At 41.2% G+C, this 18,913-nt stretch overlaps 1 protein-coding gene across 2 annotated transcripts in view; it reads left to right on the top strand.

The window, feature by feature from the left end:
- fa2h (fatty acid 2-hydroxylase) overlaps positions 1-17,601 on the top strand; it is a 44,694-nt gene extending 27,093 nt beyond the window's left edge. For both annotated transcript variants that reach the window (XM_034686685.1, XM_034686684.1), the window contains 6 exons: positions 6,818-6,925; positions 14,959-15,101; positions 16,070-16,170; positions 16,350-16,522; positions 16,617-16,869; positions 16,990-17,601. In XM_034686685.1, coding sequence (XP_034542576.1) covers positions 6,818-6,925; positions 14,959-15,101; positions 16,070-16,170; positions 16,350-16,522; positions 16,617-16,869; positions 16,990-17,057 — 846 coding nt within the window. In that variant the 3' untranslated portion in view covers positions 17,058-17,601. The remainder of the gene's footprint in view (positions 1-6,817; positions 6,926-14,958; positions 15,102-16,069; positions 16,171-16,349; positions 16,523-16,616; positions 16,870-16,989) is intronic.
- The last annotated feature ends 1,312 nt before the right edge of the window (positions 17,602-18,913 follow it).

Below are 18,913 nucleotides of genomic sequence, written 5' to 3'. Positions count from 1 at the left end.
ATTTAAATTTTGAAATAAATCAATCAATGATTAATGTGATCAAGCAACGGGAGTCAGCGCGCCGATGCCAACCTGCGGCATTTAGAAAGAGGGGGGGACTGCATTGTAGCGCATAGGGCCAGCACTTTTTCTCAAAGTGCAGATTGCATTCGTCAGTTTACATTCACGTGGACATTATAGAGCGCTTCATGATCTATGTCATGCAAGAAAGAGGATTAGAATGAACACTGGTCAGTAATCATTTTTACCTTTAAGGTGGTTTGATTGATTCACGATGAATTCATGCACTGAGTGGTAAGAAAACGCTCCACCTTAAAATGTCCGGCAGCTGTCAGATAGAGCCGTATGACAGCAGCATGGTGAGTTTATTTATTTTAGTCTAACTTCTGTAGTAAAAATGAAAGGCAGCAGAGCATCCTCTGTCTGTCACCCCGTGAGCCCCGCACTCTTACTCTATCCTGAGCCTCCTCTGGTCTGGGGCCAACAGGGGTGACCTGCCATGTCAGTCCGGTGTCCTCCGTGCCCCTCTGCACCGGACTCCACTCCGAATTCCACGTGCAAGTAACGGGTGAATGTTTGGTAATGTCCTCTGCACACTGCACTGAAGGGAATAATCCACGTGCACGCTATCTCCCCCCTTTAAGTGTTTTGGAAGGTGGCCATCACAGAGTATGTTTTGATATTCATATCTCATCATGCTGGGAGGCTAAACTTGATTGAACTATTCATAAATAAGATCTTAACTTTCTGTAAACTTGTCAAAGTAGGAGCTGGGTTACACGCGTCCGTCATCAAGTGTCAAGTGTCAGGAGAAGTGTTCTCCTGATGTTTTTGATCATTCAGGTCAGACTGTTTTCTCCGTGACGCTGTCAATCAGTAAACATGACGTGTGGCGTTTGGGTGACACTCAAAAAAATCTGCTGCTTCACGGCACAGTCATGAACGCATGTTGGTATGTAACAGTGGAGACTCCGAATATAAATAGTCCACTTTTTCACATGCAGTTTAAAGGGAAAACCCCAGCTTAAATTATGAGCAATATGGTCATTTATATTTGGTATTTCTCCGCCGGACATTTTGGCCGACGATATCTCTAAATGCCGGCCAACTGCACTTGAAACCCAGCTAATAGCTGGTATATACCAGCTAACGTAAACCCTGATCGGAGGTGTTGTGGGCCTAACTAAAGGAAACATCAGTGAAGGGAGGAGCCCACTTGATAACCCCAGTGATGTGCTGGCTCTCGTTCCCCATCTGTCCTTTCTATCTCAGGCTTTAGGGGGCATCAGGAGCCATGTGGTAGGGTACTAAATGTATCATGAAAGAGCAAGGGGTGGATTTCTATACTGAGCGCTCATCCTTTCATTAAGCACAAGTACCTTGTGTTTATCTCAAGGGTTGCAAAGGGGTGGAACATTTTCAGTAAACTTCCATGGGAAGTTAAGCTGGGGAATTTTGGAAATATTCCAAATTGGAAACTTTCCATGGGAATTATGGGAATTAACTGTGAATCGATGGTAATTTAATGTAAAGGTATCATATCCAAGCATAAATATTTGTTTAGTTATAAGCAGACATCCATCCAAAATAATACAATTAAAACAGATTTATTTGTAAGTAGAACTTTATCAAGTGTTCAGTATTTTATTGAACAATCAATTCTTTCATTAAAGAACAAAAACATGAATTTTGAGTTAAATATTACTCATCCCCTCTGACCCATCCCATTCAAAAATTAACAAAAATGCAATCCCAACAAAGTCCCATTCAAAATGTTAAATGTAAAGAGCCGCTCTCTCTCCAACAAAGTCCCATTCAACATGCAAATCAAAAAGCATCTTCCCTCAAGCTTCTCAAGCCTAGCCTCTGCATTTTTGCTAAACCCTTTCAGCTAATGGGCCTCATCTTCCTGGGTCTCATCAACATCCTCCATGTCCACTTCCTCAACCTCCAACTCCGACTCTTCCTCTTCAGTGTCACTGTCCAGCCTTGTTGAGGATGGCTCTGTGTCAGGCTCGAATTCCTGGTTTATTCCCATAAATTTCCATGGAAAGTTTCCAACTTTGAAAATTCCCGGAATATTGTAACCCTATTTATTTCAAATTCAAAGTAAAAGAAAAAGTTCTGATTTTAAAGTTCCTGTGCACAAAAAGATCTCAACGACAGTAAGATGAGCGAATTTGTTACTTTCTTAACTTACTTGACCCTTGCTGCCCGGACCCTTGAAGTTGAGGGGCAAAAGGAAAGCTGCATTTGTAGTTTTGAACTCTGTGACTCTGAGAAAGGGAAGACACGTGGGGATGGGAGAAGAGACCTGAGCAGGGTTAAGTAGGGGCGCTCTGAGGGTGCCTAGAGCCTACATCTTTGGTACTGTTTATCCAGTAACTTCTGACTGAATGCATTTGTGGTTGTTTTGACAACAGCCGTTCAAAGACCAAAAAAGACAATGAGAGACAAAAAGGACCACAGCTAGTGAATCTCTTGAAGCCAGAGTGAAGTAAATTGAATTTGAGGTGTTCAGGAAATAAGTTTCATGTTGCTGGTTCTGGTGTCCTTTCTTAGTGAGCTCGAAGCATTTGTCTTGATAACCAGCCTCAGATGACATCTCTCTGCCAAGCAGCCAACTCATCATTTCAGTCAAACTACCTCCTTCATCTTATAACTTATGTTATTCAAATAAAATAATAATTCAAGCTGGATATGCTACACAGCTTCCAAACAATTTTATCATGATGTGAAACATTCCTTTCTATGTCCGTCACACCTGGACATGTGCTGTGAGACAGGAAACATGTTATTTAATGTTCTTCAGGGCATTTTTGGGTCCTGGAGTTTAGTTAGCTGGAGTCTTATCAATGTAAAGGCACTTTTCGACCAGAGGGACTTTTCCCCTGGAACTATGTGTGTTTCGACCGGTGGATCCAGGGTCTAAATTTAGTTCAGGGGTAGATAATCTCGCCCCTGAAAAGCCCCTGCTAGGGGGGTAGTACTTTTCAAAGGTCCCGGGGCTTTCGGGGGGCAGGGCCTGCAATGCTGAACGTGTCTGATTGGTAGATTAACCTCAGTGTTTTCATTCCTCCCTCCGTCCACAATAACATCACACACATCTGTGATTCTCTTGATTTCTCTTTCTTTCATTAGTTTTTATTTATTCTATCTTTTTTGTATGTGTGTGTACTTTTCAAAAGAAGAAGCTGTGATTCTCTTGATTTAGCAGCTTGTAACAGTAGTCTTCTCTCAGCCCACCGTGAATGCGTCTCTCCCGGTGTTCCGGTTTTAAAAGTGACCCTGTAAACTGGAGACCTTCAGCTGAACGTGTCAGTGTTTGTGGAGTTTACACAGCTGTTGAAACACAGAGGGAGTTCCTGGGAATGCAAACTAGTTTAGTTTTTATTAAGATTTCAAAATATCCTCATCAGATATTTAATGATCGTCTAAAGACGTTTATGAGGGATGCATCCGGCTGAAAGTCTCCAGTTAACAGGGTCACTGTTTAAACCAAAACACCGGTTGATCTCTGTCATGGCTTTCAAAATTACATTAAGTTGAACGAAACATATTTGCTACTGGTGCTCGTCTGCTTCAAAGTGTTGATTCAGTGAATCCATCTGCAATAAAGCACCATCAAAAAACAGCACGAGGTGAATCCCCTCCATGCTAACAGGCTAACTGTGGTGTTGCTAATTCTTGATGATGCTGGCCTGTCTGTCTCCTTCTGTGGTGTCATCTTTGTTGGACTACCTTCGCATTTGTCCTAATGCACTCTAGTGGTTTGGTGGTGTAGTATATTCACTTCTGTTTCTCCATCACTGGTCTGATTTGCATATTGTTTACAGGACTTCAGACCTCAGTGGAAACGCAGACAACAAGTGGCCACAGGAACCATTTAGCTCCTGGAAGAGTAGTTCTTGGTCGAAAAACACCTTTTGTTTAATTGCTGCTTAAATTTCTTCTGTTATACCCTCCAGCTCAGGGGTTCCCAAACTTTTCAGCCTGTGACCCCCCAAATATAGGTGCCAAAGACTCCCCCACTGTCCCTCAGAGTGATTTAATGTGTCTTCATTTAGCTGGTCTGCAGAAAATGACCCTACCTATATGAGCATGTGTCTGTGTTTCCTGTGCTGTTATGAATGAACCTGCTGCTACTGATGCTTTTGATAATTAACTGTTCACTAACCCTAAACTTAGGAGACATCTGGAAACAAAGAAAGGCAGAAAACTCATTACACTTTATATTTTCAAGGTTTTATTTCAAGTTAAGCTATTTTTGTCCATATTTACTATAATGGGTAAAATGTACTAATTTAAGACAAATTTTGTCATTCAACTTTTTTTTATTGCATATTTTTAGTATTTCTTTGTTCACCACAAGTAAAGTATATATAAGTAATACTAAACCAACAAAGAGAGAAAAAAATACAATAATAATAATAATAATAATAATAATAATAATAATAATAATAATAATAAAAATAATAAATAAAAAGGACCCCCAGGGGGTCCCGACCCACACTTTGGGAACCCCTGCTCTAGCTCACTGTTCCCTCATGGCTTCGTCAGTGTTAAAAAGCTATTTACCTTTTGAGGATGCAGAAGTTAAAAAGATAGAGAAACATATTTAAAAACACGAGAGTACTATGAAAGCAATGGATCTGTAGACATGGATGCTATGGTGATTGGGTCTTCTACGATAGAGAGGACAAGAGTGTGGATTTAAGGGACAGAAAGGTTACTGCTAAAAAGTTTTTGTTTTGGGGTTAAAAGTCAAAAATACACATTTTTTGGGACTGTCCCAAACTGAAACCGTTTTGGGAAGGGATCAAACAGAAATACGTTCCATAGGAGTAAACTTACCGCTTACAGCATCACACTTCATCATAGGTTTAATACCGGTTGGTGCAGTCGATAAAGGTAAAGCCTGGTTACTACTCATCTTTCTTCTGGTAACGAGGAAAATGATAATCATATCCTGGCTTAACCTCTACCTTCCACCCTTCTTCAGTTCAAAGATAACAGCCAAACTCCACCTGAAATTGGACTTGTTCCAGGTTCTATGGGCTCCTGTCGGTACTTACCTAACACTACCGACAGGATAAGAGACTGGTTTACATAATCCAGTGTTAATTTTGACAATGAAATTATGACGATAAATGTTTGTCAACAACTCATTTTTTCAAGACGAAAACGAGACTATGACAAGCTAAAGTGCATCACTGATAATAAAAACTCTAATGAAAATATGTTTTGATTTCGTTGACGAGACAATGACGACACGAAAACATTAGTGGCCGACCGCCGGACATTCAGAATCCATGTTTTCCTGCTGTGGGTCTTTAAAGAAAAAAGTGATGACTTTCTGTGACAGGCTGAGTTATTATCTGAGGGGCTCAGTGTTAGCTTGGTCTCTCCCTGCAGCAGGTGTGCTTAATGAACCAGCTCTCCTCACCTCCATGCATCTGTCTCATCTTCATTGAGGATTTCTACCGGACGTCTGTTTAATATTTGATATTTACTGTTTTTGCAGCTATCACTGTAAAAAGCTCTGCGTCTACAGCTTGATTTAATCCAGTTTGGTGATACATCAGACACATTTAGTAAGTTTTGATCAACTCCTTTTCATCAAAGATGCAGATGCATTTCAGAGTGCCGTGCACTGCAGGTGCATTCAAGGACTGTTGTAAATGTGCAATACAGCCCTTTCATGGCATTTTTCTGTGAGTCAAGAGAATCAAGATACAGTCACAGTGGTTACATCAAGAATGTTTTCTTTTGACTTTTTAGCAGGAACAGGCTGAATTATTTCACTTAAGATATTACACAAGCAAAAGTGTTAAAGGAGTGTTGACGATTTTAACACTTGGTATAACCCTGATACCGATATCTGATCCACTACATGAATTATTCAGAGTGAAGATGTTTCGTGAAAAAATCAAAGACTAAAATGTTTTGAGTTTTCATTGACTAAAACTAGACTAAAACTATAAAGGGCTGAAAAGACTCAAATGTGACTAAAACTAACAGGCGTTTTCATCTAAAGACTAAGACTTAATCTAAAATAGACGCCAAAATTAACTCTGACATAATCTCAATTTACTTCAGAGAAAATACGATGTATATTTCTTTTGGTTATTTTTGGTTGTGTCAGTAAACATATTCATCGAGACGTATGTGAAAGGTTAACGAATGCTTGTGTGTTTATGGACAGATATATCTGATGCCCCCTTTGAAGAAGCAAATTTTCCCCTCTACTTTTCAATAGTCTCCTCTTTATGTGGTTGAAGATGTTGCCATCAGTTTTAGATTTTTTAATTTTATATGTTTGCCGAACTGTAAATAAGTCTTGTAAAATTTTGACCATGTTTCAACAACTGAGATATGTACATATAAATATGAAAAGCTGAGTAAAAAACAACAAAAAAAAAAGCTGAAAGTTGATACTGAGAGAATCACAGCAGCCTGTTAAGACATGTCAAGTTTTATTTATTCTTTTGTTACTTCATCATAAATAAAAAGATCATGGTACTTTGATAATTACTGTTAACACTCAGAGCTTTACTTCAGCGGATAATTGATTTTTATTTATTATTTGTCTTATTTAGACAATGCAGACAGCAGCAGCATGATGATGTAACAATATATCAATGTAACAATTATATTCTACCTATAATTATACAAGTCAAAAAGGAACTAATACTACCGGTTACCCAGTGAGCAGGTACTGGGATATCAAAATTGAATCATGCATCTAAATCTCTATCTGTGATCAGCACATCTACCTGTGTTATTAATAACGTCTTTTTGTGTTCTTCTTTTTTAGATCCTGAGAGAAAGGAGGAACGCTACTGAACAGACCCCAGACGAGAATGTGACAAACAAGGACAAGAACGCCCTCTTCGACCGCTGCAGCTCTGTGGACCTTGACAAGGCATGTGTGTGTGTGTGTGTGTGTGTGAGGCTCTTCCTGTGATAAGGGATGAAAGAGGGATGAATGGTCTTCAGGTTATTCACCCTGTTTCATTACAAAACAAATATGTTTCCCTTTTACCGTATTGATGATCTGATCCTTCACAGAGTTTGATTCCCAAACTACATCAGTCAGTCCAGATCTCCTGCTGTCCAGTGAGAGCCCGTTTGGTTTTGTCTGATCAATATACGGCTGCTCAGATCCCTCTGAAAGTGGGTCAGAGAGCTATTTTCAGTGGGTAGTGGACAGGGTTGGGTATTTCACCATACGATACATATCACAACACAGGGGCCACAATGCTATTGCAATACACATTGACAAAGCCATGTCCTACGCTGGATTTACTACAACAGCTGTTTTTATTGTTGTGAATAACAGCTAAGGCATAAAACTTTAGAAAAGTGCTGTTCAGCGGTTAAATGAGTTAATCTAAATGATTAAAAGGTTTGCTTATCAGTGAGCTGAGGATCATTACATTACAGCTAAACATACTTCTTAACCCATATTTGTACACGGTTCTTTCTAACTATTTAAACTGTGCCTTTGTTAAGTTTTAAATCCCAAACTAGCCTTATTCACTGTGATCATCTTGCTGTCTCTGCTCTTTGCACCGCTGTGCTCGTGTGTCCCTGTCGTCACATCCACCGTGAAGATGACAGCTTGTTGTCATTCTTCTATTTTCCTAACTGCGCTGGATTTGGGAAAACATTGGGACACGTTAAGCCACGGCCGAGTGGCTAAAGCAGTCCTGCATATGCTCTGCTCATTTCCCCAGGACCGGTTCACTAACTTTCCCTAGGACCGGTTCACTAACTTTCCCCAGGACCGGTTCACTAAATGTCCCTAGGACCGGTTCACTAACTTTCCCTAGGACCGGTTCACAAACTTTCCCTAGGACCGGTTCACTAACTTTCCCCAGGACCGGTTCACTAAATGTCCCTAGGACCGGTTCACTAACTTTCCCCAGGCCCGGTTCAATAACTTTCCCCAGGACCAGTTCACAAACTTTCCTCAGGACCGGTTCACTAACTTTCCCCAGGACTGGTTCACTAACTTTCCCTAGGACCGGTTCACTACCTGTCCCCAGGACTGGTTCACTAACTTTCCCCAGGACCGATTCACTAACTGTCCCCAGGACCGGTTCACTAACTTTCCCCAGGACCGGTTCACTAACATTCCCCTAGGACCGGTTCACTACCTGTCCCCAGGACTGGTTCACTAACTTTCCCCAGGACCGGTTCACTAACTGTCCCCAGGACCGGTTCACTAACTTTCCCCAGGACTGGTTCACTAACTTTCCCTAGGACCGGTTCACTAACTTTCCCTAGGACCGGTTCACTACCTGTCCCCAGGACCGGTTCACTAACTTTCCCTAGGACCGGTTCACTACCTGTCCCCAGGACTGGTTCACTAACTTTCCCCAGGACCGGTTCACTAACTGTCCCCGGGACCGGTTCACTAACTTTCCCCAGGCCCGGTTCAATAACTTTCCCCAGGACCAGTTCACAAACTTTCCTCAGGACTGGTTCACTAACTTTCCCCAGGACCGGTTCACTAACTTTCCCCAGGACCGGTTCACTAACTTTCCCCAGGACCGGTTCACTAACTTTCCCCAGGACCGGTTCACTAACTTTCCCCAGGACCTGAGAGGGAGAACTGAAGTCAGTTTATATTTTGATGTCTTTTACACATTTCATTTCATTGAATAACATATTAACAGACCCGCGTCACAATCATCACTAAAATATGCATATTCTATTTGAACGTGTGTCTGTGGTGAGTCGTTTCCAATAAGCTGTCATTAAAAGATAAAAGCTTGTCTTAAAGTTCATCATCAGCTTTGTCTCACCGTCACATTTCTTCAAAGTGTAGAGAAACAAAACGGGCTGTATCCTAACGTGTTCATCGGGAGGTAAAACCATGGTAACATCAGAAGACGTAAACCAGCCACGGAGCAAAGTGACAGTCATGTTTTCAATGATTCTAACTAGGAGTGAGCCCGACTAAGGATTTGCTTAGTGGAATCTGATTCATCAGATTTTGCCCATAGTCGACGAATAGTCGAATGTTTGTTGTTTTTCCGTATTGACCCAAAGTCTGCATGATGGTGACCGCATGACAATATTACACATAACCCTTTACAATTAAGAGACTCATAGCTTAAAGTAAAAGGGACAACAGAATGTTATAAGTATAATGAGAACAGTGTGGAAGTAAAGCCATGCCCAGTACTCAGAGTTATTATCCTACATATCATCATAATCAGTCAGAGCGCAGGCCAAGCTGCCCGTGATGAAACCAGCACATTAAAACTTATATTCACAGATCAAACTTCTGTCAGATAATATCAGAGAGGAGATCTCTGAAGGACGTGAGCTCTCTGTAATGTGGAATAAAAGTGTGTGTCCTGTAAACATGAAACACTGCAGTGAGACCGTGCGTAATGATGAATGATGGATGATCTGGCACTGCTGACAGATACATGAATGCTGCAGCGACGTGGAGTCACTTGACATTTTTGTTTTTATTTGTATTTCTTTTGTGTCCCTCCTGCTGTAAGAAACAAACAATGCGTGCTCTCTGACCTCCGCTTCATTCACGAGGACCACGGTTTGTGTGTCAGAAACTTTATTCTCTCCGTCCTCCTCTCTGTTGTTGCCGTGATTCACCATGAGAACCTTTGATCTTCCGGCTCATTTGTCTGCATGTTCATTCATAAAGCTCTGTGCATTGACCCTATATGGTTAAATGTGGGCGTGAAAAGGGCGGAATAAGAGGCTGAACTTCGTGCAAATATCTCCAAGTGGTTTGTGATTTATAAACGGAACATTGCGTAAAGTTTGCGTGTGAACGGTTTTATAAATCCAAATTATTTTTGTCGCATGTCATTTCCGGGTTTTCGGAGTACGTACTCTTTTAGTAATGATTCTATGCACTCTTTTATAAATGAGACCCCTGGTCTTTTCGAATAAGTCCTTAACAACTTGGTGTTACGAAGAAGCTGCTACATCTTGGCATCAGATTGAACAGGCAATAGTCAAACCACATAAGATAGCAGATATAACATTCTGTGGGATGAAACCTAGAACAGCTTATAGAATCTTCGGACCAATTATAGGGGCCACTTTGCAAATCTGGGCAGATGTTCAGAAATACATGGGTTGTAGGGTGAATCAATCAATCAATCTTTATTTGTATAGCGCCAAATCACAACAAACATTATCTCAAGACGCTTTTACAAACATAGGAGGTCTAGACCATTCTATGTCAAATTATGAACAGAGACCCAACACCAAGACAGGATAAGACTCAGTCTGACCCCACCTTAATCCATCATGAGCATTGCACATCGCAGTATTTAGCTAGTTACAGCGGAGAGGACAAACTTCCTTTAACAGGCAGAAACCTCAGGCAGAACCAGACTCATGTTAGGCAGCCATCATGCCTCGACTGAGTTGGGTCTGGAAAGACAGATAGAGGGGGTGAAGTTATGTGACTGCTCTCCAATATGGTATAATTATATTCTACTAGTGGACTCTGGTCCATATTACAACGAGATGGACTACTTTCATTTCAACAGCTTAAGGAATGCTATTCTCTCCCTGGATCTTCTTGGTTTTTGTATCTGCAATTGAGATCAGCAATCCGAGCACATGGAGTTCCATGGGAAGTGCCTCTATCCTCTCATCCACTGGACTCTTGGATAAATCCTCGGAAAAACTCTGCTGGATCGGTGTCTATTATTTATAAAGACTTAATCTCTAAAAGTGCAAAAACATTGAAGGTGACTACATCCTGGACCCGTGATCTATAAGGACAAAACCTCGAACTCCATTGGGACATTATTTGGACCAATATATTTATCTCATCAAGGAATCCTGCCCACCAACTCATTCATTATAAGTTTGTCCATAAATACTATGCAACACCTTACAGACGCTTCCAAATGAAGCTCGTAGATAGTCCAAACTGTACTAAATGTAACCAAGGTACTGTTGGCACATACAGTTAGGCCCAGAAATATTTGGACAGTGACACAATGTTCATGATTTGGGCTCTGCATGCCACCACATTGGATTTGAAATGAAACAACTACAACGGAATTGAAGTGCAGACTTTAAGGTTTAATTCAAGGGGTTGAACAAAAATATATGATTAAACATGTAGGAATTGTAGCTATTTTTATACAAACGCTCCTCATTTCAGGGGCTCAGAAGTAATTGGACAAATAAACATAACCCTAAGTAAAATGTTACTTTTCAATATTTTGTTGAGAATCCTTTGCAGGCAATGCCTGCCTGAAGTCTGGAACCCATGGACATCACCAAACGCTGGGTTTCCTCCTTTGTGATGCTTTGCCAGGCCTTTACTGCAGCTGTCTTCAGTTGCTGCTTGTTTGTGGGTCTTTCTGCCTTAAGTTTTGTCTTGAGCAAGTGAAATGCATGCTCGATTGGGTTGAGATCTGGTGATTGACTCGGCCATTGCAGAATATTCCACTTCTTTGCTTAAAAAAATCCTGGGTTGCTTTTGCAGTATGTTTTGGATCATTGTCCATCTGTACTGTGAAGCGCCGTCCAATCAACTTTGCTGCATTTGGCTGAATCTGAGCAGAAAGTATATCCCTATACACTTCAGAATTCATCCGGCTGCTTCTGTCTTTTGTCACATCATCAATAAACACAAGTGACCCAGTGCCATTGGAAGCCATGCATGCCCATGCAATCACACTGCCTCCACCATGTTTTACAGAAGATGTGGTGTGCTTTGGATCATGAGCTGTTCCAATTCTTCTCCAAACTTTCTTCTTCCCATCATTCTGGTACAGGTTGATCTTAGTCTCATCTGTCCAAAGAATGCTGTTCCAGAACTAGGCTAGCTTCTTCAGGTGTTTTTTGGCAAAGTCAATTATGGCCTTTCTATTTTTGAGGCTGATTAATGGTTTGCACCTTGTGGTGAATCCTTTGTATTTACTCTCATGAAGTCTTCTCTTTATGGTAGACTTAGATACTGATACACCTACTTCCTGGAGAGTGTTCTTCACTTGAGTGGATGTTGTGAAGGGGTTTTTCTTCACCATGGAAAGGATTCTGCGATCATCCACCACTGTTGTCTTCCGTGGACGTCCAGGCCTTTTTGAGTTCCCAAGCTCACCAGTGCACTCTTTTTTTCTCAGAATGTACCAAACTGTTGATTTGGCCACTCCTAACATTTCTGCTATCTCTCTGATGGATTTCTTCTTTTTTTTCAGCCTCAGGATGGTCTGTTTCACCTCCATTGAGAGCTCCTTTGACCGCATGTTGTGTGTTCACAGCAACAGCTTCCAAATGCAAACGCCACACCTGGAATCAACTCCAGACCTTTTAACTGCTTAATTGATGACAGGTTAATGAGGGAAGAGCCCATGCAGCCTTGTTATTTTTTTTTGCAGCCTTCTGAGTCAATTGTCCAATTACTTTTGGTCCCTTGAAAAAGAGGCGGCTGCGTATTAAAGAGCTGTAATTCCTAAACCCTTGCTCCAATTTGGATGTGAATACTCTCAAATTACAGCTGAGAGTCTGCACTTTAAGCCCATATTGATTATATAATTGTATCCTGAATATGTTTTCGTAAACAGCTAAAATAACAAAACTTGTGTCACTGTCCAAATATTTTTGGGCCTAACTGTATGTCCATGTCTTTTGATGTCCCGTGGTATTTAATCCTTGGTCTAAAGTTCCTTGAAAATATCTTAAAATTTCCAATCCCTATACAACCATCATTACTTTTATTTAATGATGACTCTGCTCTCAGAGATACAACCAGATTGGCTTTCAGGAAAATCATATTTGCAAGTTCAACTGCTGCTAAGAAGCCCATAATACATTCCTGTTCTCTAAGGTCACTGGCTGTAATTCATAAGGCACGATCATCCACTGTTGAATCTTGGGATCTCCTTATTACTTCTCCCTTAAATGTAAAGCTATGACTGATGGGGATTCTTTTGTGTGTGTTTTTTTTTAAATATTTGTCTGCGATATGAAAGGTTCCAGATTAGACAACTCCAGCTGTAGTGCACTGTTGTGTTTGAATTATGCTTGGCATGTAGGTCGGATATCAAGACTAGAGGCGGAGGAGAAATACTCTGAGTTCTCTGGGGTGGAGAAGAAAACTGAGCTGTAAGGGAACTTTTAGAGAGTTTATAAAGTAACACAGTTTAAAGTCATCAGACTCAGAATAGAGATAGAGATAGAGATATATTTTATTTTTACCCAATTGGGGGAAATTATTTTGTTACAGCAGCTTACAACACGGGGCAGGGGAAAACAACAATGTACTAACATAGTTAAAAAATATAATAACAATAGTAATAGCAATGACCAGGGTAAAATATAATAAAATAAAATACAATAAAGTAAAATAAAGTAAAAATAAAATCAAATATGGCAACTATTACAGATATATAAACACTATGTACACTTCTATCTGATAAATAGATAAGGTAAGTTATTGCACGATAAAAATTGCACCAGGTTATTTAAAAACAAACATACACAGTATGAAGAACAGTGTGATTCAGATGGATACAGTAGTTATTTTCTGAATGTGCCAAGTCACATAGTAACTTCCATGTAGTGGAATGAAAGATGAGAACAGATGATTAATGGGACACAGCAGTGTTGGTGTTAAACAGTCTGATTGCTGATGGGATGAAGGACCTTTGTTTACTAAAGGCACCAGTTTATAAGATCATGGACCTGTAAAAGTGCGCACACACGCGCGCACACACACACACACACACACACACACACACACACACACACACACACACACACACACACACACACACACACACACACACACGAAGAGGTGACTTCCTGGTTTCACTCTCTCAGTGCAGTTCATCTAAGCTCTCTGGCGCCCCCCTCTGGATTAAACAAAGAGATTCTCCTGCTCTGCTCCTGAACCCTGCTCTGTGTTCAAACCTCTCACTAGGGTTGCAAAATTCCAGTAATTTTCAAAGTTGGAAACTTTCCATGGGAATTTATGGGAATAGATGGGAATAAGGACTAAATTGAAGGTTGGCTCTTAATAGGGAACTTAAATATAGTTGAGGAAAATATATTTGAGACCACCTGGTGGAAGGGACTTTGTGGATCTGAGAACCTTGCACCTAAAGCCTCCATCATACTCCAGATCCCACCATCATCAGCCGCCTCAGAGCGCAACTGGTCCTTGTTCGGTAACACGCACACAAAGGTGTGCAACAGGCTCACAAATGTGAGAGTGGAAAAATTGGTTGGTATTGGGGCCAACCTGAGGCTCTTTGAGCCTGACACAGAGCCATCCTCAACAAGGCTGGACAGTGACACTGAAGAGGAAGAGTCGGAGTTGGATGTTGAGGAAGTGGACATGGAGGATGTTGATGAGACCCAGGAAGATGAGGCCCATTGCCTGAAAGGGTTTAGCAAAAATGCAGAGGCTAGGCTTGAGAAGCTTGAGAAGAGATGCTTTTTGATTTGCATGTTGAATGGGACTTTGTTGGAGGGAGAGCGGCTCTTTACATTTAACATTTTGAATGGGACTTTGTTGGGATTGCATTGTTGTTAATTTTTGGAATGGGTTGGGTCGGAGGGATGAGTAATATTTAACTCAACATTCATGTTTTTGTTCTTCAATGAAAGAATTGATTGTTCAATAAAATATTTAACACTTGATTAAGTTCTACTTACAAATAAATCTGTTTAAATTGTATTATTTTGGATGGATGTCTGCTTATAACTAAACAAATATGTAAGCTTGGATATGATACCTTTACATTAAATTACCATCAATTCACAGTTCATTCCCATAATTCCCATGGAAAGTTTCCAATTTGGAATATTTCCAAAATTCCCCAGCTTAACTTCCCATGGAAATTTACTGGAAACTTTCCACCCCTTTGCAACCCTACGTCTCACTCATCTGTAGAAGGATTATGTGCTGCTGTGGTTTCATAGTTGTTTCTCTCTCTGTAGGATCTGGTGGACTGGAGGAAGCCCCTGGCATGGCAGGTCGGCTACCTTGGAGAGAAATATGATGCCTGGGTTCACCAGCCCGTCGACAGACCAATAAGACTGTTTGGAAACCCCTTTCTGGAGGCCGGTACCAAGACTTCCTGGTAAGACAGGAGACTCTGTCTCTCTTTATTGGCATTTAAATAATCTGACTATATAAAAGGATCTGTTGTATCATATCCTAAACTGACGCTGAGTGATTAGACCATCCATGCATCCATTTCAACCCGGTCAGATAACTGCAACACTCTGTATGCAGGACTGTTCAAATGATCTGTAGGATGGCTCCAGCTCATCCAGAACTCAGCAGCCCGAGTCCTGACATCTACAAGAACATTAGTCCATAAAGCGCTCAATGGTTCAGTTCCTGACCCGGCCCCTTAGGTCTTTTAACCATACCTAGAGTCAGAACAAAGTCTGGGGTCTTTAGTTACTGTGGTCCTTCTCTCTGGAACAAACTGCCTGCTGACCTCAGGTCCATCACAGCTGTCTCTATTTTTAAAACTAGAACTCTATCCTCCAGATGGATGAATAGTTACACTGTGTGCATGTGAATATGAAGACTGATGTGACTGGCTGAGTCTGATGTATGTTGGGTGTGTCCTCTTTTGATCTAAACTCTGAAAGCAGCTGTTATTACTTGTTTTTCTATGTTCGTATCCTCAATATAAAGCACATTGAGCTTACCTGTGATGAAATGTGCTTTATAAATACAACTGCTATAGCTAAAAGACTCTAACTCATGGGCTGGTTCTGCAAACCCCCAAGGAGGACTACGGTGGAGTTGTTTGGCTAATTTACAAACTCAAATGTATACATTAGTACGAGTCTTCCACTACCCTGATTCATTTTATTATCATATGCAGTTACTGACAGTTCTTTTGAAGTCGTCACTAACTGATCAGAGGTCAACAAAGGTTATTCATTCAATAACCGGTGCATGAAGGAGAATATTTCCAAACCTATTAGTACATAAAAAAGAGAAACAAACTCAAACATCATCAACTTCAGAATCTCCATGTATTGATGGATCCAGAGTGAGACTCAGTGTAAGTCTGCTCTTTTGCTGCAGGTACTGGGTACCAGTGGTCTGGCTTCCCATTGTGCTCTACTTCAGCTGGTACTGCTACACCGCCCTAGCCAGAGGCACCACAAGGATACTCCTCACATCAGGTAACTCAGCTGCAGACTCTCCCAGGCTGTGCATGAACACACAAGCAGACTCCCCATCTCATCTTATGTGCATGCAAAAGACTGTACAAGATGTTCATGTTAAATGTTTGTGTGTGTGTGTGTGTGTGTGTGTGTGTGTGTGTGTGTGTGTGTATGTGTGTGTGTGTGTGTGTTCCCAGACGTCTCTATCCGAATCCATGAGTACTTTTTCCCTCTACTCTTTTTGACGGGCTGGTTTTTGTGGTCATTCATCGAGTACTGCATCCATCGCTTTGTGTTTCACATGAACCCACCAGCCCATAACTACTACCTCATCACAATACATTTTCTCCTGCATGGACAGCACCACAAGGTATAAACCTACCATCATCATCATCATCACTTTGGCCGAGGGACAGGGACATTTCACACGTTTATTCCTCTGACACAAACTTCTTCTCCCACAGTCTCCATTTGATGGCTCTCGGCTGGTCTTCCCACCGGGCCTGGCGTCCCTCGTGGTGGGCTCTTTCTATGGGATCCTCCGCATCATGCTCCCAGATATCCTGGGGTTGTCTGTGTTTGTTGGAGGACTGTGTGGCTACGTGGTCTATGACATGATCCATTACTACCTTCACTACGGCTCACCAAAGAAAGGTTCCTACATGTACAGTCTGAAGGCCTACCATGTGAAGCACCACTTTGAGCACCAAAAAGCAGGTACACATGTGAGAGATCTGAGGCTCTAACCCGGGGAGACTCTACTTCCTACTCTTAAGGTTCAATTCTCCTTTCTTTTGTTTTTGACTGATGTGACTCATCTTTAATCTCTCCCTCAAGGTTTTGGAATCACCTCCACATTCTGGGACCATCCCTTCAACACAGTCATCCCAGAGGAGAAATTCTAACAGGACCACAAGACTTATCAAGCACCACTTAAGCAACCAGTCCTGCTCTTATAATCCCCCCTCACTTTACTTTCTGCAAATACAGCTCTGCAAATCCACTTTCAGGGACTCCATGATCACTGCGGTTCACACCCCAGCCTTATTTTTGATCGCAGCTTGCAGCACAACTTGTGTCTGTTTCCATGTGTCTTATCTGTGTGCATTTCTTCAATGTGATCATGTCAGTAGGAAGGGCTTTCTGTGCCACTCTTCAATCAGCATCTTCTGCTGCTGTCAATCCCCTTACTAAATAATCAACATGATCATCCACATGATGCAGAGCAAGAGAGCGTCTCTCACACACACACACACACACACACACACACACACACACACACACACACACACACACACACACACACACACACACACACACACACACACACACACACACACACACACACACACACACAGAGAAACAGAGAAACATGTCAGTGTAATCACATCTGTGTGTTGGATTATTATGGTACCAATCAGAAGCAAGAAGAGACTAGAACATATAAAGAAAACATTAAACAGCAGCTCTGAAGTCAAAACATACAAACACTGTTCTAGTTTCCATCAGAGTAAGGTAGTAGGACAGTGGAAGGTATAGTAGATGCAGGGAAGATGGAGGAGAAAGAACAACAGTAACACGAGGTGTGTGAGTGTGTGTGTAGAGACGGTGTCATTGAGAGCCCTCACTGCTAAAACAACTCAGGGAAAGACCTCTTTATATTTCCTCTGCACTGTTATTAACATTCTTATCATCTTGTCCCTGCAGCCAGCTCTGATACAGACCACGTCTGTCTGCTACTAACATGTGGTCATCCATTATTCGCTCCTCTGTAGTTTTGGAAGCATGCAGATATTTTTTCATGCTAACATTTATTGAAAAGTTCTGATTTAACTTACGTATCATCAGTTCTTCAAAGGTGACATTACGTTTCCCTGTTCTTTCTTCTCTGTGATTAATGATACACTTAAGAACCAAAGAATAAGAAACGTGCTTTGATACTAAATATTTCAAAGCTTCTCTGATTGAATCCAGCTTAAAGTTAACATGGTGAACAAACATTTAGCAGACATGTTCTTGTTGTTAAGGTAAGAAAGTTGACTGAGTGTAAAGATGGATGTTGCAGTGTGAAGTTGTCAGGTTATTAGAGGGACAGAGCTGAAGGCATGAAGCCAGCCTGTCAGACTTCCTGCTGTGGGTGTCTCAGGGTCAAAGGTCACATGTGTGGATTTATTTTTTCAAAGAAAAGAAAAACATTTCAGTCATTTTGCTTTTAACGCAGAACAAACGGAACCTCAGGGTTTGGAAATGAAAAACTGTTTCAGGAGGTTTAGTTTGAAACCATCTTCAGGTCTTATTCCCTCTATTGAAAATGTTAATGTGGCCCTGAAGATGCTCCGAGTATGACGATGGACGAACCATCTGACTGGACAGCAGGCGGTCTGGACTTTGACTGGCAGATCCTCAAAATGTTCCCTCTAGATCTAACTACATGTGTACGAATGTAACTTCATCATGAGAGAGCACAGTCAGAAAAGAACTCTGGTGTTGGAGACAGATTACTGTTCTCATCATATGTATGTACATAGATTCTTACGTATATAAAGTATCACTCTAAATCTATCTCAGAAAACATCAAATGTTTTTAAGTTATTAAATAAAACAGTGAGAGGATTTTATTTCAATTGATTTTTATTTCATTCATTTCAAACATAAATAAAGTCATCAGGTAAACCTCAGGAGGCTCCTCTCACTGTTTTTAGAGGAAACCAAAGAAGGGTTCGACTCGAACAAAACATGAAAACAGAAAATGTATTTGACG

Source organism: Notolabrus celidotus, chromosome 6 (assembly GCF_009762535.1).
Source record: "Notolabrus celidotus isolate fNotCel1 chromosome 6, fNotCel1.pri, whole genome shotgun sequence".
Taxonomy (NCBI): Eukaryota; Metazoa; Chordata; class Actinopteri; order Labriformes; family Labridae; genus Notolabrus; species Notolabrus celidotus.
This window is presented reverse-complemented; position numbering and strand designations above follow the sequence as displayed.